The sequence below is a fragment of the Bacillus rossius genome, chromosome 8 (genome assembly GCF_032445375.1).
Source record: "Bacillus rossius redtenbacheri isolate Brsri chromosome 8, Brsri_v3, whole genome shotgun sequence".
In the NCBI taxonomy this organism is placed as follows: Eukaryota; Metazoa; Arthropoda; class Insecta; order Phasmatodea; family Bacillidae; genus Bacillus; species Bacillus rossius.
Genome location: NC_086336.1, coordinates 570,104 through 591,436, shown reverse-complemented (window position 1 = coordinate 591,436; position 21,333 = coordinate 570,104). Strand labels below are relative to the sequence as shown.

Below are 21,333 nucleotides of genomic sequence, written 5' to 3'. Positions count from 1 at the left end.
AGAGCTGGGCGGGATCCCGATTTTTCGGGAAATTTCGGGAATGAATTTTTCCCGAAATTATTCGGGAAAGTAATATTTCCCGAAAATTTATATTGATAATTTTTCTGATAAAATCACTGCGTAACCTATCTTTAGGTGTCTTCGTAACGGAACATAAGTTTTCTGTGATGACAGTAGAACCTCATTTTTACGTACCTGAGATATACGAATTTGCGTAATTAACGTATTTTTTTTACTGGCACCGTTATTTTCCCTATAGTTTTAATGCATTATTTTCCCGTTTAATGCTAAGCATTTCCTGCAATTAATGTTGCATTAGCGCTCCATTTTATAGCTAACCGTGACACACGTTTAGACGGAACAATAAAAGTAAAGCGAATTGTGTAAACTGTATTTAGTTTACTTTACTACGTGCGTTGGTGGCCACGGCAATTTCTCAGCTTCGTTTGCCATTGTAAACATTTTTTTTTGTGCCACTTGCCAAGGTGTACCATACGGCCATGAGTAAAACGTTTGGTGATGTGAACGTTCAAAGTCTTGTAAATATGGCGTCTTCGTGCATGTTCGGTGATGTTCGTTTTAACAAATAAGAAATATTGCGGAAAGACGTTGGCGACACTGATGTATATTACATCGAAATGTATTTGAACGTTCATAATTTTGGTGTTTAGGGCAAACGACGGTGAAAGCAAAGATAGGCGTTGAGAGAAACTGTGGTGAAATGTTATTTCTAAATATTTACATATCATAAAGTTTGTCACCGATGCTGTTCCACACACAAAGCCGAGCGCCAGAGATTCAGGTTCCTTTCTCTACAGAACAAGATATTCAATGTATTTTACTCCGGTTTTAAAAGCATTGTGATATTATCTGTGTTGGCGAGTATTTTAGTGTGAAGTTTTTTACATAAGGTGTGTGTGTTTACGTACGTGAATTTCATCATGGAAAGTCGCCACACCAAATTAAAAACTCCTATCTGGTCTTTTTACCAAAAAATGCCAGATAATGTGTCTGCACAGTGTAAACAATGCAAAAAGGTTTTAAAAACCAATTTTGGTAGCACATCTGGGTTGCTTCGACATCTGATGCAACATCCAAATTTGAAAAAAGAACTTGAACAGATAGAAGCAACACGGAAAGGCGGAAATATTGGGGAAAAAACTTTAGAACCAACAAAGAAGCAACTTCGCTTAGACGAAGCTTACAAATGGCCTTCAACACATGAAAGGGCCATTTCACTGACGAACTGTATTGGGGAATGGATAGCTGATGCTATGTTGCCATACAGTACAGTGGAAAATCATAAATTTCAAAAAGTCCTTAAAATAGCTCAACCACTTTATTCAGTGCCATCTCGTAACACTTTTTCAAGAAGAGTAATACCTGAACTGTACAACAAAACAAAGGCAAAAATGTCTGAACATATTGCCAATGCAATAAGTTTATCCAAAATTGCTTCTTTATCATTCACTTGTGATTTGTGGACATCTGCTAGCAACGAAGCATTCATGTCGCTGACATGTCATTTTATTGAAGATTTTGACATGAAGAAGTACTGTTTAGGGTGTTACAGCTTTCCTGGTGGACACACTGGTGAAGCAATTAGTGAGAAACTAGTAGAGTGCTTCAATGAATGGGACTTAGAAAATGCAGGGGACAAAGTGGACATGTACATTGTGAGTGATAATGGACGAAACCTTAAGTTGGGACTTTCGCTATGCAAACTTAAGTTTACGCAGCTGCAGTGCTTTGCACATACACTGCAGCTTGTATTGCAAGATGCTGTTAAAGTAACATGTGAGATCAAAGAGGTACTGAAAAAGTCACGTTCTATTGTTGGACGATACAAACACAGTGCGCGAGCAACTGAACAGTTGCATCGAATTCAAGAAGAACTAGATCTGCCGGTACTAAACTTGATTCAAGACTGTCAGACAAGATGGAATTCAGAGTTTTTAATGCTGAAGAGATTGTTTGACAACAAGATACCTCTTTCTCGTCACTTACCAACACTGAACATGGACAATCTGCAGTTGAGTGAATGGAACCTTATTGGCTCTTACATTAATATATTGCAACCATTGTATGATGCTACAACCCAACTTTGTGGTGAACGTTCACCATCAGCATCAATGGTCATTCCGGTCATTTTTTCTCTAAAAAATTGTCTGAAGGCCTACATCAACACCAATGCAAAACAGGGATGGGAGTTTGCAAATGAGGTACTTCTGGCTCTCCAAGCACGATTTCCATGCTACGATCGAAAAGAGCCATACTATACTGCAATGTTAGTAGACCCGAGGTTTAAGGCTGTTGTAATTCCAACGGAAGAAAAACTTTTGGCACGTAACCACCTGGATAAAAAAGTAAAAGAAATCACACAGGCAACGGCACAACCAGGTATTGTTTAATTTATTTGTAGGCCTAGTTATTTTATTTATACAAAAGCCACTATAGCATTGTGTAAGAATGTGGTGTTTCTTTTTCTTTCAGTAACAACTGCAGGTACCAGTGAGTTGGCACAGAGTTCTACTTCTCTCTGGAGTGTTTTTGACGAACTTGCTGAGAGCGAATCAAGTAACCAGATCATGTCATCAGAAACTGATTGCTATTTCAGTATGCCTGTTATACAAAGAAGTGATGATCCCCTAAAGTGGTGGAGAGAAAAAGGAAAAGATGCGTTACCTAACGTGTGTAAAGTTGCAATGCAGTATTTAGGCATCCCTGCAACAGAAACAGCAAGTGAACGTGTGTTTTCTTCTGCTGGGAACATTGTATCCCCCAAGCGTATGTCCCTTACCTCAGAACATACAGAGGAACTGGTGTTCATACACGAAAATGGAGGCATTTCATAGTATTGTTTATTTTTTCAAAATTTTTATTTTAATACTATGGCTTTTAAAAGTTAAAATGATATGGTTTTGATAGCCCATTTTTTAAATAAATAAATTTGCTTGGATACAAATTGCACTTTTAAATAATTCCCGTTCCCGTCCCATTTCCCGAGGGAAATCATAGCTTCCCGCCCGAATTTTTCCCGAACCAAAATTACCTATCCCGTACAGCCCTAGTAACTGGTTGATGTAAGTGGAGTGAATATTTCCCAGCGTGACGAGCTACTCGTCATGTTGTAGAGCAGTGGGCCCAGATCGCAAGCCATCTGGCCGTCAGTGTCACTGCAGTTATCTTACCCTCCGTCCTCGCCTGCAGCAGTCTGCACTGTGTGTGTGTTTGCAGATGCGTTCCCTACGAGTGTTCTGCCACAGAGTTACACGCCGAAGCTGAGGTCAGAACCATACGCCATCAATACTGAGTTCAGTTTCAGCAACTTAATCACAGGAGAGGTAAGTCATTTAGAATACTGAGTAATGTGTGCGAACTCCATGGATATACTTACACTTGCTGCTCAGTCTAATATTGGTGGTTTGTTCTGTACCTTAGCTTTGCGTGTGGAGGTTTGAACGGTGAGTACACGTCTCTTCTTGTTTCCGTGCACCGGGGCCAAGGAGGGATGAACTGCTCTGTGCAGGGCACGGGGGAGGGGTGTTTGCTAACCCTCCATCACAAGGGCAAGGTGGTGCGTGGTCCATGTCTGGCCAGGAACATTCGACATGCAAAACTAAAAAAGCACGCTTCATTTACCAAAGGACAATAATTCACACAATTATGCCATCAGAATCAACGGATATAAATTGGATATGTGATACAGAACAGTTAGACCAATTCATTTCTTATTAAACTGTAGTTGTATACAACACTCAGTGGGCACAATCTACAGGAACCACTAAACTGCCCCTGTATGCAAGACCCTTGTACTACTATTGCTCTCCCTTCTTAAAATGACCAAAAAAAAATTGGAAAGCAGAAGCAGTAATGTAAAAAAAAAGTCCATGCTTGTTTGTTATGCAACTTATCAAACAAGATACAAGGAAAAATTTTAACAGTGAGAGTAACCACTGACAAGAAATGTTATTATTTTATTTTTTTTATTTTTTTAATATTTGTTGCATGCCTACCTACAGCTTATGGCCTTGGGTGGTAGGCACGATACAAATAAAAACATGCAGCCTAAAATAAATATTGCTATCAAAATCACAACATACTCATCAGACAGTCCTTCTAGGTACTTCTCGTTCCGGGCACCTTCATGGAATTGGTCCTATTCCCTGGCAGCTTCCTGCTCCTCGAACCTACGGACTTTCCTCTTCCTTAACAGCAGTATCACATCGCTGTCCTCCTTTCTCCGGTGTCAGGACTTGGGCAGTCGCACTGAACATGCCTCCGTTCTCGGCGTGCGAAGCACTGTGGGCGACGCTTGTTCTTTGAACCGGCAGACTCTCTTCTTGTTCAGTCCTGTTAGCACAGCATTGTCCTTTCTTCGGTGCAGTCCCATTGGACATGCCCTCATACTCCACAAGCAAAGCACTATGCACGGCCTCCAGGCCTCCAAAGCAGTGAACAGCTTTCCTAACGCCCCTGCAGCCTTCTCTTCCTCGCTCCCCTGTAGACAGCCCACCAAGATTGGTCATAGAATGGATGGCTTGAATTTAGGGTGGCCTCTATCAGAGCCTTCCACCTTGACCTCCCAGAAACACACTTTCAGTTTGTAGCAGCTGTAGTCATTCATCGGCATTCTTCAGTTGCAGCAGCGACTTTCTGAGGTGGCCTGCTCCAGCTGAGCCGTGCCATCACTTCATTTTCAGCTCGATTTTGCTTGAAACATTGCACCTCTACTTCGAACTGAATGTTGGTTTAGTCAATCTTCCTCTTCATTTCTTCTTGAGAAGCCACCTGCTTGCTCCACATGTCTTTTGGGGCCTTCTTCATTTGGTCTATGTCAACATGTCACCTTAACAGCATTATTTTCTTCTTTTTGACTATTCCTTATTTCATTCTTCAAATCTTCCTGGCCACTCGTCATTTTATTCTTCATCTCTTCTTAGCTGTTTCTTATTTATTTCTACATTTCATCTCGATTTTATTCTTCATTCCCTCCAGACTACTCTCCATTTTCTCCTGGTTACTCTTTATTTCTACTAAGAAATATCCTAAGTTCCTAAGTTTGTGGGCCGCCATCTTTCTCGTCAACATGCACTGACAGTGTAACTGTCACGTATATCCTATTAACTGCACTTTAATTTCACCTATGTCCTTCCCTAAACTTCTACTCAGAGCTAAGTTCCTAACACTAACTTTATTCTCAATTACACATTCTGAATCCAAAATCTGTTAATTAAAGCTATTCTACTTCTGACACCAAATGTTATTAGTGGGAAAAACAGGTTCGAAAAGGATAGCCCAATTAAGTAATTGCTGTTATATATATATATCAGCTAATATTCACACTAATTAAATGTCAACAATTTGTTTGTCCACAAAGTAATTACAGTTTTAATAAGTCCACTATACGTACACTCTTTCCACTGTAGATTGGCTGGACAGTGGCTCTCTCTACTGCTGGTCCCAACACACTGCCTCGCACGTACACCTCCCGGAGGCCACGGAGCCTGCTGCTCCCCACGGGGTCGCTCGCCGTCCTCACTTCACAGCTCTCACCAGTCCCGCACTCTCAGCCTCCGTCTGTAATACGAGCCGAGTCCCGTAGCCCTCCGGAGTGCCACCGGAAGCTGCGACAACAATGGCGTCCTAGCTACGCCACTTGACCCCAGACGGGGCTCTGGAGACGGAGAGGGACGGTGCCTCCGCCCGGGAGGTGGACCCCCGCTGCGCTGCCTCGTCGCCTCGCCTCGCCTCTAGCATCCTCGTGGTTTCATGCTTTTGTATTACATTCTGTCAGTAGTAACATCCATATGATGTGAACATAAATATGCAATTGCATTGAACCCAAATAGCCAAGTCCAGCGGGCTCGTAGCTGTGGAAGCACTATCGGCCACTGCTCAGCGTTCAGGCACTTTCCATTCTTACGTTTTTCTCCTCAATATCTCTTAATTAAACAGCATTTATTGTGTTCTTACAGGGCATTTATTTAATTAAGTTTACTCTAAAATTACATATTTTATAATTCCAGGAAAAAGTTAAAGAACAAATTTAAACATTTTGTTTTGACAAAATTGTTTTGATGTGGTCTAAAAATTTGCTGCATTCACCTGGCTCTCTGCTTTGCCCATCACACACTACCTTTTTATAGTCACCTGACACTCCACGGTATTGCCCCCAACAGCTGGGCATTGCTATTTGTACCAAAAACAGTACACACAGTATTGCTTTTGCTTTAGCACAGCTATGTAAACACATACAAGCCTCAATAAATAGAAGCTTGGAGCAGAGAATTGTTAAGGTCTTGCCTCACAGAATTCTTTCACTACCCAACCCCCCTTGTAACCAGCCTTCCTGGTGCAAAATATATACAATACTATGTCCAGAGAAATTAAATATTTGATATAGTACTTAAAAATTCTAGGAAACATTCTTGTATTTTTGTAATAAAAAATTCAATAAATTAAAACAGCAGTGTTATAACGTCATAAATAAAAATTTGGCTTGTAAAGAAGGCTAATGAGGGTTTGGTTGGATTTCAATGATTATATAATAGTTAGCTTAAATTATGATTCCTAACAACATGCTCTCCACACAATAAAGTAGTTTCAAACCAATGTACATAAATGAGTCGGAAGATAATACTTGCAAATCACATAAGCCTCAAGATCTTAGCATATATTCCGGGCAATATACTTATCGAATCTAAGTAATTTTACAAACAGTCATCTTCTGAATTAAAGAAGTTATATCTTATCTCATTACTATGCAGAAACCCCGTAAATTTAGCAACATTTGTGCACAATTTTGCGTGTGAGTAGGCCAACCCGACTGAGTCGCTCATGAACTGTGCTGAGCGTCCTTGAACAGCAAGCGGGGTGGTGGTTTGTTGCAGGGCTTCTTCACCAACACGACACTGTTCTACGGCTACTACACCAACAGGGACGTACAGCTGGTACGCTCAGCCTCCTACAGCATGCCCAGAGCGTACTTCTTCACCATGCTCATCTGCTACCTTGTCATCTTCGTCTCCCTGTCCTTCAGGTACTCCCTCTCTTCCTTCATTGTGCTCCACCGGACTAGACTTTTTCAATTCCTACTATTGATGTTTTCCTCCCAGTGACACACTGTTCTTAAAGTAATTGGATATTACATACATAGTTACAGTTCCTGGAAAACGTGTATCGTCGCTCATCTAACAATACCGCCTATTGTACACGCACATTAGTTTTAACTGACCAGACAAAGCAATAACAGTAAAATAATGATAAAAAAATACTTTCAACTAACAGACATTAATAATGAACAAAATACCCTAAGTACCTATTCATTATAGAAGAAACAAGATTATAAATTAATTATGAACTCTTAATAAGGAAATTATATCAGCAACCTAACATCTCTTAGTTATAATGTTATTAGTAAGGGGAAGGAGTTATGCAATTTTTCATAGTATAATGTAAGTAACAGTTGGTTATTTCTTGTAGAAGTATTTATACATTTGCAATGTGTTTTATAATCATAATTTACATTAATTTCACATTTTTAATATTTCTGATGAGTTGCTTACTTTGTTTGAAAAAGTTGTTTCAAGTTATTTTTTTCATATTGTTATGGGTTGGGAAAATCTCCTAAAGATAACCCAAATAATTTTTGTACAGTTTTATTTGCTGCTACTATTTACATACTAATCAAATCACCACACTTAGTGTCTGTTCAGGGATCACCAAGAATCTGTCCAGTCCACAGTTCGCACTCCTCGCTGGAGCTGGGCTCGACAGTGGTTCGCCCCTCACCTCGCGCCTGTCCACACACACAGTCCCGCGCCACTCAGTCGCACTCGCACAGTCCCGTCGCTCTGTGCCTGTGCCGCTCGCTGAACTCACACTACACTCAACTCGCCTGTTGGAACTCCTGCAGAGGCCGGCGTCGCGGCTTTTGTACTCGTGGCCGTCTTTCTGGAACCGACTGGATTGGCAGTGATGTGTCGCGTCATCCCAGGCCAACCCAATGCTCGAAGCTTCCAGAATAGCGGCGCTTATTCTCGCCACTCCACGCGGTGGCCTCTGGGCCCGCAGAACTCCCAGGCCACTAAGGGACAGATGACAGCGCTAAGTAAGGAGGGCGCATGGGGAAAGGGGTAAGGGGGTGGCGAGGTGGGGCAGCTCTAATCTAATTTTTTCTTGGTTGGTTAAGATTGGTTAAGATTTTGTGTGTGGTCACATAATTTGGTGTTGTATTTTTTATTATGGTTCTTTGTTTTGAAGCAGGCTAATGCAGTAGTTTTGCCAGTTACATAAGCATTAGAAAAATAAGAGGCATATTTGGTGCATGGGAATATGCATCACGTGATGAGTCTTGTGGGCGAAGCCGCCAAGTTTCATGGTGTCGTTTCATATCTTGAACTCAAGAACCAAAATATTGTTCCAGAAATAATTATGGACAGTAGGGGGTTATCGTTAGAATTTAACTAACCAACAAATTTAGTTTTTGTGCACTAACTACTTGTCATTATTTTCTTGAGGGATTTTGTGAGTTTACAATTGTCACAAAGGGGTGACACACGAAGGGTTGATTCACGAAGGGGTGACCGCACGAAGTAAAGGAGTCCTTGCTGCTCTAGAGGGTGTGAAGCACGGAGCGGTGGACAGTAAAAAGATCATGTTAAACTGGCAGCAGAATGCAGAGGGAATGGCAGGATGCTGCAGAATGGCAGAAAGGATGCTGGCGTGTGGAGGGGGAGGAAGGATTGGCAGGAACAGAGTTCAAACTCTGTGGGTCTGAATGTGGGAAGCACAGCACTGCCAGTACGAGGAACTAAGCTACTGACGCCTAACAAGGGTAAACTAGTTACGTATAGAAGAAAACGTAAAGGCAAAGGGGTTTCAAGAACAAAAAAAAAAAAATTACACCAAAATTTAAACTACAATATAAAATTACAATATTAATAAAATTAAACTCTTTAAAAATTTAAAAACTTAAAAATTTGATAGTGCCAAACAATTTCTAAAATTCCCTCTCCTTCAGATACTGGTTGTCAGAGTTCCTCCACCATTTGTTTTCATCCTGAGCCAACACTGACTTGTGCAGAGCCAGGTACTGTAGTGTAGTGCCTGCATGTCGTGCTTCTAGCCCCGGGCGTGCTGTTGCTACTGTGGGGCCGGTCTCCAAAGGTGTGTGGTTGTGGATTGTGGGGTTTGAATTGTCGCCAGCGTTGCCACGTCGTACCGCAAGAGTTTCATCGAGACTGCAGGCGGGCTGAAGAACGAGTTTGCACACAAGGTGTTCTGCGGCTGGAACTTCAGCATTGCGACGGAACAAGCAGCCGCCCTTAAGAGCAGCAACATCCTGGTCGAGCTGAAGGTGCGTGCTTTACTTGTTCCACTCAGTCACAACGAGCTGACATGTTCCACTCTGTCACAACGAGCTGACATGCTCCACTGTCACAACGAGCTGACATGCTCCACTGTCACAACGAGCTGACATGTTCCACTCTGTCACAACGTGCTGACATGTTCCACTCTGCCAAAACGAGCTGACATGTTCCACTCTGTCACAACGAGCTGACTTGTTCCACTCTGTCACAACGAGCTGACATGTTCCACTCTGTCACAACGAGCTGACTTGTTCCAAACTGTCACAACGTGCTGACATGTTCCACTCTGCCAAAACGAGCTGACATGTTCCACTCTGTCACAACGAGCTGACTTGTTCCACTCTTTTACAACGTGCTGACATGTTCCACTCTGCCAAAACGAGCTGACATGTTCCACTCTGTCACAACGAGCTGACTTGTTCCACTCTTTTACAACGTGCTGACATGTTCCACTCTGTCACAACGAGCTGACTTGTTCCAAACTGTCACAACGTGCTGACATGTTCCACTCTGCCAAAACGAGCTGACATGTTCCACTCTGTCACAACGAGCTGACTTGTTCCACTCTTTTACAACGTGCTGACATGTTCCACTCTGCCAAAACGAGCTGACATGTTCCACTCTGTCACGAGCTGACGTGTTCCACTCAGTCACGAGCTGACATGTTCCACTCTGTAACAATGAGATGACATGTTCCACTCTGTAACAATGAGCTGACATGTTCCACTCCATCACAATGAGCTGACATGTTCCACTGTCACAACGAGCTGACATGTTCCACTCTGTCACAACGTGCTGACATGTTCCACTCTGCCAAAACGAGCTGACATGTTACACTCTGTCACAACGGGCTGACATGGTCCACTCTGTCACAACGAGCTGACATGTTCCACTCTGTCACAACGAGCTGACTTGTTCCACTCTGTCACAACGAGCTGACTTGTTCCACTCTGTCACAACGAGCTGACTTGTTCCACTCTGTCACAACGAGCTGACTTGTTCCACTCTGTCACAACGAGCTGACTTGTTCCACTCTGTCACAACGAGCTGACTTGTTCCACTCTGTCACAACGAGCTGACTTGTTCCACTCTGTCACGAGCTGACATGTTCCACTCTGTCACAATGAGCTGACTTGTTCCACTCTGTCACAACGAGCTGACATGTTCCACTCTGTCACAACGAGCTGACATGTTCCACTCTGTCACAACAAGCTGACATGTTCCACTCTGTAACAATGAGCTGACATGTTCCACTCTGTAACAATGAGCTGACATGTTCCACTCCGTCACAATGAGCTGACATGTTCCACTGTCACAGCGAGCTGACTTGTTCCACTCTGTCACAACGAGCTGACTTGTTCGACTCTGTCACAACGAGCTGACATGTTCCACTCTGTCACAATTAGCTGACTTGTTCCACTCTGTCACAACGAGCTGACTTGTTCCACTCTGTCACAACGAGCTGACATGTTCCACTCTGTCACAATGAGCTGACATGTTCCACTCTGTCAAAACGAGCTGACATGTTCCACTCTGTCACGAGCTGACATGTTCCACTCTGTCACAAGCTGACATGTTCCACTCTGTCACAACGAGCTGACATGTTCCACTCTGTCACAACGAGCTGACATGTTCCACTCTGTCACAACGAGCTGACATGTTCCACTCTGTCACAACGAGCTGACATGTTCCACTCTGTCACGAGCTGACATGTTCCACTCTGTCACAACGAGCTGACATGTTCCACTCCGTCACAACGAGCTGACATGTTCCACTCCGTCACAACGAGCTGACATGTTCCACTCTGTCACAACGAGCTGACATGTTCCACTCTGTCACAACGAGCTGACATGTTTTACGCTCAGTGAATATTGGAGTTTTACTTATTGCTGTTGTAACAATAGTGCATCTTCTGGAAACGTACCATGTTTTATCGCATATTCGTCACACATTTTATACTAATATCAAGTTTGAAAAGTAGGGGTGCGACGTTTATGCGAAAATAAATTTTTTTTGTTTGCTAAAGTTATTCATAAAAAAAACTATTAATGGAAAGTATGTTTATTTAAAAAGTGGAGTATATAAAAGTATGCCGAACAATTAAAATTAATAAGTCATGCTACGTAAACCTTTCTTCAACTTTAAATAAAAAATCAAAATGCAGTACACACCTCGAAAGAGTGCAGGCCAACAAATATAGTTAACTCAGCTCTTGACAGACAGCCCGCATTGATGCGATCGGCGAGATATCAGTATCGATATTTGACTACGTGTGCGCACTCTATACGGGAAGCAACACAACCAAACATGAATGATGCCAACTAGCGCTGGCTGCATTTTTATAAGCGGTACACCGCGACGACGCAGACGAAGAGATAAAGGTTATGACGTTTACAAGCGTCTTTAAAAGAAAATTTACACGTCAAGCACCTTTGTATTTCCGTTAATTAAATAAGTAAGTGGCAGTGTCCGAATGAATATTAGATTTCTACTTTATAACACATACTTAATTTTATACGGAAAAGATACGTACGCAAAGCGCTGGGAATCTAATAGCGGGACCGAAACAGTTTGCAGTGAAACACTGATATTTGCACAGGCACGACTAGTCATACGTTACGACAGGAGGTGGTAGAGACCAGGCCTCGTGACGGCGAGTGCCGTGCCACAGGAGCTGCTGGCTGAACAGGCGCGAGAGGAGCGACACGTCTCCTGCCTGGCGCGGTTCTCCACGCTGTGCATCCGTCTGACGCTCCACGTGCTGTCCCTGGTGCTGCTGGGCGGAGCCGGGCTGCTGGTCTGGTTCCTGCAGGGTGGCGCCTCGCTCGTCGCCTTGCCGCTGGCCGTCACGCTGCTCGTGATGCTGGGGCCCGTGTGCTTCTCCTGGATCACCAGGTGCGTCCCGTTGCCGTAGTTACAGTCCTGCAGGTGTGGTTCCTGCAGGGTGGCGCCTCGCTCGTCGCCTTGCCGCTGGCCGTCACGCTGCTCGTGATGCTGGGGCCCGTGTGCTTCTCCTGGATCACCAGGTGCGTCCCGTTGCCGTAGTTACAGTCCTGCAGGTGTGGTTCCTGCAGGGCGGAGCCTCGCTCGTCGCCTTGCCGCTGGCCGTCACCCTGCTCGTGATGCTGGGGCCCGTGTGCTTCTCCTGGATCACCAGGTGCGTCCCATTGCCGTAGTTACAGTCCTGCAGGTGTGGTTCCTGCAGGGCGGAGCCTCGCTCCTCTCCTTGCCGCTGGCCGTCACCCTGCTCGTGATGCTGGGGCCCGTGTGCTTCTCCTGGATCACCAGGTGCGTCCTGTTGCAGTAGTTACAGTCCTGCAGGTGTGGTTCCTGCAGGGCGGAGCCTCGCTCCTTTCCTTGCCGCTGGCCGTCACCCTGCTCGTGATGCTGGGGCCCGTGTGCTTCTCCTGGATCACCAGGTGCGTCCCGTTGCCGTAGTTACAGTCCTGCAGGTGTGGTTCCTGCAGGGCGGAGCCTCGCTCGTCGCCTTTCCGCTGGCCGTCACCCTGCTCGTGATGCTGGGGCCCGTGTGCTTCTCCTGGATCACCAGGTGCGTCCCGTTGCCGTAGTTACAGTCCTGCAGGTGTGGTTCCTGCAGGGCGGAGCCTCGCTCGTCGCCTTGCCGCTGGCCGTCACCCTGCTCGTGATGCTGGGGCCCGTGTGCTTCTCCTGGATCACCAGGTGCGTCCCGTTGCCGTAGTTACAGTCCTGCAGGTGTGGTTCCTGCAGGGCGGAGCCTCGCTCGTCGCCTTGCCGCTGGCCGTCACCCTGCTCGTGATGCTGGGGCCCGTGTGCTTCTCCTGGATCACCAGGTGCGTCCCGTTGCCGTAGTTACAGTCCTGCAGGTGTGGTTCCTGCAGGGCGGAGCCTCGCTCGTCGCCTTGCCGCTGGCCGTCACCCTGCTCGTGATGCTGGGGCCCGTGTGCTTCTCCTGGATCACCAGGTGCGTCCCGTTGCCGTAGTTACAGTCCTGCAGGTGTGGTTCCTGCAGGGCGGAGCCTCGCTCCTCTCCTTGCCGCTGGCCGTCACGCTGCTCGTGATGCTGGGGCCCGTGTGCTTCTCCTGGATCACCAGGTGCGTCCCGTTGCCGTAGTTACAGTCCTGCAGGTGTGGTTCCTGCAGGGCGGAGCCTCGCTCCTTTCCTTGCCGCTGGCCGTCACCCTGCTCGTGATGCTGGGGCCCGTTTGCTTCTCCTGGATCACCAGGTGCGTCCCGTTGCCGTAGTTACAGTCCTGCAGGTGTGGTTCCTGCAGGGCGGAGCCTCGCTCCTCTCCTTGCCGCTGGCCGTCACGCTGCTCGTGATGCTGGGGCCCGTGTGCTTCTCCTGGATCACCAGGTGCGTCCCGTTGCCGTAGTTACAGTCCTGCAGGTGTGGTTCCTGCAGGGCGGAGCCTCGCTCCTCTCCTTGCCGCTGGCCGTCACCCTGCTCGTGATGCTGGGGCCCGTTTGCTTCTCCTGGATCACCAGGTGCGTCCCGTTGCCGTAGTTACAGTCCTGCAGGTGTGGTTCCTGCAGGGCGGAGCCTCGCTCCTCTCCTTGCCGCTGGCCGTCACGCTGCTCGTGATGCTGGGGCCCGTGTGCTTCTCCTGGATCACCAGGTGCGCCCCGTTGCCGTAGTTACAGTCCTGCAGGTGTGGTTCCTGCAGGGCGGAGCCTCGCTCGTCGCCTTGCCGCTGGCCGTCACCCTGCTCGTGATGCTGGGGCCCGTGTGCTTCTCCTGGATCACCAGGTGCGCCCCGTTGCCGTAGTTACAGTCCTGCAGGGCGGAGCCTCGCTCCTCTCCTTGCCGCTGGCCGTCACGCTGCTCGTGATGCTGGGGCCCGTGTGCTTCTCCTGGATCACCAGGTGCGCCCCGTTGCCGTAGTTACAGTCCTGCAGGTGTGGTTCCTGCAGGGCGGAGCCTCGCTCCTCTCCTTGCCGCTGGCCGTCACCCTGCTCGTGATGCTGGGGCCCGTGTGCTTCTCCTGGATCACCAGGTGCGTCCCGTTGCCGTAGTTACAGTCCTGCAGGGCGGAGCCTCGCTCCTCTCCTTGCCGCTGGCCGTCACGCTTCTCGTGATGCTGGGGCCCGTGTGCTTCTCCTGGATCACCAGGTGCGTCCCGTTGCCGTAGTTACAGTCCTGCAGGGCGGAGCCTCGCTCCTCTCCTTGCCGCTGGCCGTCACGCTGCTCGTGATGCTGGGGCCCGTGTGCTTCTCCTGGATCACCAGGTGCGTCCCGTTGCCGTAGTTACAGTCCTGCAGGGCGGAGCCTCGCTCCTCTCCTTGCCGCTGGCCGTCACGCTGCTCGTGATGCTGGGGCCCGTGTGCTTCTCCTGGATCACCAGGTGCGTCCCGTTGCCGTAGTTACAGTCCTGCAGGTGTGGTTCCTGCAGGGCAGAGCCTCGCTCCTTTCCTTGCCGCTGGCCGTCACCCTGCTCGTGATGCTGGGGCCCGTGTGCTTCTCCTGGATCACCAGGTGCGTCCCGTTGCCGTAGTTACAGTCCTGCAGGTGTGGTTCCTGCAGGGCGGAGCCTCGCTCCTCTCCTTGCCGCTGGCCGTCACCCTGCTCGTGATGCTGGGGCCCGTGTGCTTCTCCTGGATCACCAGGTGCGTCCCGTTGCCGTAGTTACAGTCCTGCAGGGCGGAGCCTCGCTTCTCTCCTTGCCGCTGGCCGTCACGCTGCTCGTGATGCTGGGGCCCGTGTGCTTCTCCTGGATCACCAGGTGCGTCCCGTTGCCGTAGTTACAGTCCTGCAGGGCGGAGCCTCGCTCCTCTCCTTGCCGCTGGCCGTCACGCTGCTCGTGATGCTGGGGCCCGTGTGCTTCTCCTGGATCACCAGGTGCGTCCCGTTGCCGTAGTTACAGTCCTGCAGGTGTGGTTCCTGCAGGGCGGAGCCTCGCTCCTCTCCTTGCCGCTGGCCGTCACGCTGCTCGTGATGCTGGGGCCCGTGTGCTTCTCCTGGATCACCAGGTGCGTCCCGTTGCCGTAGTTACAGTCCTGCAGGGCGGAGCCTCGCTCCTCTCCTTGCCGCTGGCCGTCACGCTGCTCGTGATGCTGGGGCCCGTGTGCTTCTCCTGGATCACCAGGTGCGTCCCGTTGCCGTAGTTACAGTCCTGCAGGTGTGGTTCCTGCAGGGCGGAGCCTCGCTCGTCGCCTTGCCGCTGGCCGTCACCCTGCTCGTGATGCTGGGGCCCGTGTGCTTCTCCTGGATCACCAGGTGCGTCCCGTTGCCGTAGTTACAGTCCTGCAGGGCGGAGCCTCGCTCCTCTCCTTGCCGCTGGCCGTCACGCTGCTCGTGATGCTGGGGCCCGTGTGCTTCTCCTGGATCACCAGGTGCGTCCCGTTGCCGTAGTTACAGTCCTGCAGGTGTGGTTCCTGCAGGGCGGAGCCTCGCTCCTCTCCTTGCCGCTGGCCGTCACGCTGCTCGTGATGCTGGGGCCCGTGTGCTTCTCCTGGATCACCAGGTGCGTCCCGTTGCCGTAGTTACAGTCCTGCAGGGCGGAGCCTCGCTCCTCTCCTTGCCGCTGGCCGTCACGCTGCTCGTGATGCTGGGGCCCGTGTGCTTCTCCTGGATCACCAGGTGCGTCCCGTTGCCGTAGTTACAGTCCTGCAGGTGTGGTTCCTGCAGGGCGGAGCCTCGCTCGTCGCCTTGCCGCTGGCCGTCACCCTGCTCGTGATGCTGGGGCCCGTGTGCTTCTCCTGGATCACCAGGTGCGTCCCGTTGCCGTAGTTACAGTCCTGCAGGGCGGAGCCTCGCTCCTCTCCTTGCCGCTGGCCGTCACGCTGCTCGTGATGCTGGGGCCCGTGTGCTTCTCCTGGATCACCAGGTGCGTCCCGTTGCCGTAGTTACAGTCCTGCAGGGCGGAGCCTCGCTCCTCTCCTTGCCGCTGGCCGTCACCCTGCTCGTGATGCTGGGGCCCGTGTGCTTCTCCTGGATCACCAGGTGCGTCCCGTTGCCGTAGTTAAGTCCTGCAGGGCGGAGCCTCGCTCCTCTCCTTGCCGCTGGCCGTCACCCTGCTCGTGATGCTGGGGCCCGTGTGCTTCTCCTGGATCACCAGGTGCGTCCCGTTGCCGTAGTTACAGTCCTGCAGGTCAGGTTACTTCATCGCGAGCAACACTTGAGCTTGATCGACAATCAACTCCTCAACATTCAACATTGTCATGATTTTCGTCATTTTTGACCCATTTTAGTTTTTTATTCTATTACCATCAAGGGCGCAACAACAGGGGGGGAGGGGGGAGGGAGCAAGGGTATTTTGCCCCCTTCGCCCTTCTGAAACCATGAAGTGGGGGCAAATGTTTCCACCTTGAAATACAAATTTTCCCGGGGTACTCCCCCTGGAAGGGAGGGATTGATGATTCTTTATAAAAAGAAATTTAGTTGTTGCGCCCCTGATTACCATAATACATAGTTTGCATGCTTGAATTGAGAGTAGAGATGTATCCTATGCATACAGAAGAGTGAAGAAAAATATTAATGTTTGTTAGGGTAGTAATAAAAAGACGATGTGAATCGTTTCAGACTGTTCGGGCGTTGACGTGATAGAATGGTAGTAAGGGGAGAAAATTTTAGGTAATCCTTGATCGTTGCGGTTCATGTTAGTCATATATTTTTTTATTGTATGAAAATAATTATTTTTGGGTGTTATGTGTGGTTATGTGTGCATAAAAAAGGTTATTTAATAAATCAAAAGGTGGCTCTCGGTTATGCTCTTATGAATGCCCAAAATTAATTTTTTGTGTGGTTATTTTATAACTTCTATTGAATGGTTTTAAACATAGGGCCCAATTGGGTTTATAATCATTATGAAAGTTAAAATATTTTTTTTTACTTAATTCCAGTAGTTTATTAACAGAAGTGTAATACAACCTTTGCTGAAAAAAAAAATTCTCAATTTGATTTGACTTTGCGAATATTTTAAAAATTTTATTTTATATTCGCATCACATCAAAAAACTGGTGTTCGCACAGGTCTGACAAGCAGTATAACTGAAAATAACTGGAAAAATACAACTTGTAAGAGACTTGCCGCAAATACTATTGTTGCAAAGGTATATAATTAAAGAAGTGTTTTTTATTTATTTATTTACTTTTTGTGCAGGTTTGAAGAATATCGCAGCCCTCGGACAGATCTGTACATTACACTGTTGCGAACATTTCTCCTGAAAGTGGTGATTGTTGGTGTCCTGTTTTATTTCTGGCTGCAACATGCTAGTGAAAAGGTGAGCTTAAATCATTACTTGAGGAATAGTCACAGAGGCGTGGGTAGAGGTTTTTTTGTGGTTTGAGACAAACCAGGTTTGATTAGTATATCTGTTCAGGGAGTGAGAAGAGATAGAACAATTATTACTATTAATGTTTTTTTAGGAATAAGTTGAGTACACATTATTATAGTTTCTGGTACCAATTACTTCATTTTGATTGTCGACTTGAGATTACAAGTGATTACAATAGTTTAAGTTACCATTATTTTGAAGTTAACTTAATAACATTCAGAACATGTGTCAGAGAAACAATTGACTGTGTGCATGTTGTACTGATGTCGTAGGACCGTGCACATCCTTAATTGCACGCGGGTAGTATGTGCCTGTTGGGCACACGGCCGGGCGTAGACTCCGTAACGGGCGTGGAGTCGCCCCTGTGTGACGAGACTTGAACTGCCTGCTCAAAACTCCCCAGTCCTTCCAGACCTTGTCTGTCCTGCGCGTTGGACATGCACGAAGATACCACAAGTCGATGCATGATAAAGAACTGAACACATCTCACCGTAAACACCATTTATTTATACAGTTACTTACACGCAGCTCACATGTCTCTTGTTATAGTACTGTAAAAATGTATCGTGGTACGGATTGGTAAGCTGTAGTCAGTCACCCTCGTGGTCGAAAGTTACTCAGAGAAATTAGTATTGAAAGAGTCGGTCTCCCAAGGCAGACCCAAAGAATCATAATAAAAGGTTTAGAACATCAAATTGAAAAAGACAGAAGTAAGCGGTCAGTGGTAGCAAGTGGTGCAGATGCAGGTTATAGTCTATATATATAGACTGGATCAAATACGAGGAAAGGTCGACTCTTCCAGCCGTGTTTATGATGGTTATGAGATACTAGCTCCATGCCGCTTACATCATGAAACTTATACAGAAAAGAAAAACACTCCACCTAATTAAAACAAATTAACTTGTGTTAAAAATACAGTTTACAATGACTGTATTTGATTATATAGTTTGCAAGTATAATTGCTGCTCAGGAATATCTGAGTCCACCTGAAAACAGCAGAAGTGACTAGGTAATGTGATGAAAGGTTGTTGGTTGTAGCTGAAAGGAAACAGAGCTGCCTAAGCCCCGGTGCACGTCACTGTACTGTACTGTACAGTGCTGTGCTGTACTGTACAGTACTGTCCAGATGGCAGCGTGTCGGGCTCAAGACAGCCGTGTCAGTGTGTGCTTGTGCAGAAGTAAAGAATACATACATTTGTATCATCTAGCTCATTTACAAGTGACAATAACTAAATAGTCCATTCACATGGTACACTATGTATATGTACATTTTATCAAACAGTTGCATAACATAAGTTAGGCCTTTTCTAATAACTATTAACTTACAAACTTGAATAAGGAATAAATAATGTTCATTCTGAACAAAAAAAGGATAAATCACAATCTAGAATTTAAAATGTACATGGAAATTCACAAATGATTATTGTGGTTTAAAAAAAAATACAATGGTAATTTGGGATGTGTCATCCCAGTTCTCGGTTCCGCTGGTTCTGGGAAAACTACCTACCTAACTAGTGCCAAGAACCGTGAATATAATCCTGGTGCCAGGGAAAGCTCAACACCTAAGCCTTTCACTAAAGACTGCCAGTGATAGCACTGACAAGTACTATACTTCCAGTACTCTGATATAGGCAGGTTTTTTTTTACTGAGGTACTTACTTTTTGATTATAATTCAGCTATCCAAATATAACATTGTCCATTTCCTCAGCTCCAGATATCATTGGGATCCTGGAGACTTAACATGTTTTTCAAGTCCTGGCTCAAATTCAACTGGATGTTTTTTTGATCCTGAAAGAGAAGGCAAGGAATAAATTTAGTGGCAACACGTCTTATTTACAAATCCTCAGTCAAAATCCGCTGGCACGAGCCTCAACTCTGTCCTGTCTCTTCTGAAATTTCGTCGATCATAAAACGATGAACCACGTTGATTTTTTGGCTTTTTTTCTTCAGTATTTTCATTGTTTCGAGATGTTGAAGGGCGTCCAGAACGAGCATGGTCTTCAACACTCATCTCACTACGTTTAAAGCACCTAAACCACTTAAAAACTTGTGTGCGGCTCATAGCTATCTCCTTGAAAGCCTGTTGAAGCATTTGGTAAGCTTCCATTGCCAATATTTCAAGCAGAAAACCAAATTACATACACACACTTTGTTTTTTTTTTAAATCTGCCATAACTACTTTGCAGGCAGAACAAGAGAACAGTAAGAGAAAAACAATACTACGATCAAACATTAACCTACAAACTGACATTGTCTGGGCAGCTTTTTAGTGAAGGTATCTACTAACACCCATCTAGCGGGAGAACTCTCTACTATGTCTACAAATAGCAGTGCGCTCTCACTCCGTTTTATTTATTTTTTTTTGGTCTCCTCTCGTACATGTTGCTGCCAATATCACAAGCATGAACAATGAAGTGAATTTATATCAAACACATTGTTGCAGGTATTTTCACAGGACTTGTGGGATGTAGCAGCACATCAACTTTGCCGTAAGAATGAAAGTCGGCACTCAGAAATTATCAAAACACTCAAATAATGTAGACAACATTTGCAAGTATAATTCGGAGAGGCCAGGGTAAACCAAATAAAACATGTGCAGTTGTGAAGGCCTACTGTGTTGTCACTCAGAGCAGCTGCTGTGGTGTCACTCAGGGCAGCTGCTGTGTTGTCACTCAGGGCAGCTGCTGTGTTGTCACTCAGGGCAGCTGCTGTGTTGTCACTCAGGGCAGCTGCTGTGTTGTCACTCAGGGCAGCTTCTGTGTTGTCACTCAGGGCAGCTTCTGTGTTGTCACTCAGGGCAGCTTCTGTGTTGTCACTCAGGGCAGCTGCTGTGTTGTCACTCAGGGCAGCTGCTGTGTTGTCACTCAGGGCAGCTGCTGTGTTGTCACTCAGGGCAGCTGCTGTGTTGTCACTCAGGGCAGCTGCTGTGTTGTCACTCAGGGCAGCTTCTGTGTTGTCACTCAGGGCAGCTGCTGTGTTGTCACTCAGGGCAGCTGCTGGGAGACGTCGCTGGGGCAGGAGGTGTACCGTCTCATCGTAGTCGACTTCCTCGTTTCAGTTATCGGCACCTTCCTGGCTGAGTTTGCCCGCTCCTGCATTTATAGGTACGTTTGCTTCATGACCGTTACAATTGTTTTCTATGTGCTAACACAATTATATATTAGTATTGTATTTACATAAGTAGAGGTTATGCTCTTATAGAAGTCTTGATTCCAAATTTTTTTTTCCTCTTCAAATTTATTTTATGAATAATTCCCTGCCATTTTCATGTTAAATTAAGGTCCACAATTATATGCAGGTATTTTTAAACTGTTACCATTGTAGTTATATTCTGTTTGTGTTGGTGCCCTCACTGTCCACGTAGCTCGGCGGTGGCTTCCACCTGCCCCCACCGTCTCGTCCGCCTCTACAGCCGGCTGTGCCCTTCGTGTCATTGCACGGGTACTGTGATGTAAACTATAAGTGGTGATTTCTCAGAAACCAGTAGAAATTTAGAAATGCTGTTTTCAGGGTAAATAGAGGAACATCTTTAGTTTTTGAAAAAAAATATTTCCTGAATTTTGTGGAAAAGCTGCGACGCAAGAATTTTACCCAATGTGGGTTTACTTGTTACTGTAGGGCCAGACTTGGCTGGTGGCTGCTCGTTGTGCGAGATGATCGTCCTGTCACTCCCAGTAGTGCTAGGGGTGCAAACCATCGTGAG

The 21,333-nt window shown here is 46.7% G+C and overlaps 1 protein-coding gene across 1 annotated transcript in view; it reads left to right on the top strand.

The window, feature by feature from the left end:
• Positions 1-21,333, top strand: part of LOC134535423 (transmembrane channel-like protein 6) — a 108,124-nt gene that overhangs the window by 77,125 nt on the left and 9,666 nt on the right. The window contains exons 7-12 of the mRNA XM_063374504.1: positions 3,238-3,344; positions 6,894-7,042; positions 9,211-9,361; positions 12,046-12,269; positions 17,455-17,575; positions 20,619-20,734. Coding sequence (XP_063230574.1) covers positions 3,238-3,344; positions 6,894-7,042; positions 9,211-9,361; positions 12,046-12,269; positions 17,455-17,575; positions 20,619-20,734 — 868 coding nt within the window. The remainder of the gene's footprint in view (positions 1-3,237; positions 3,345-6,893; positions 7,043-9,210; positions 9,362-12,045; positions 12,270-17,454; positions 17,576-20,618; positions 20,735-21,333) is intronic.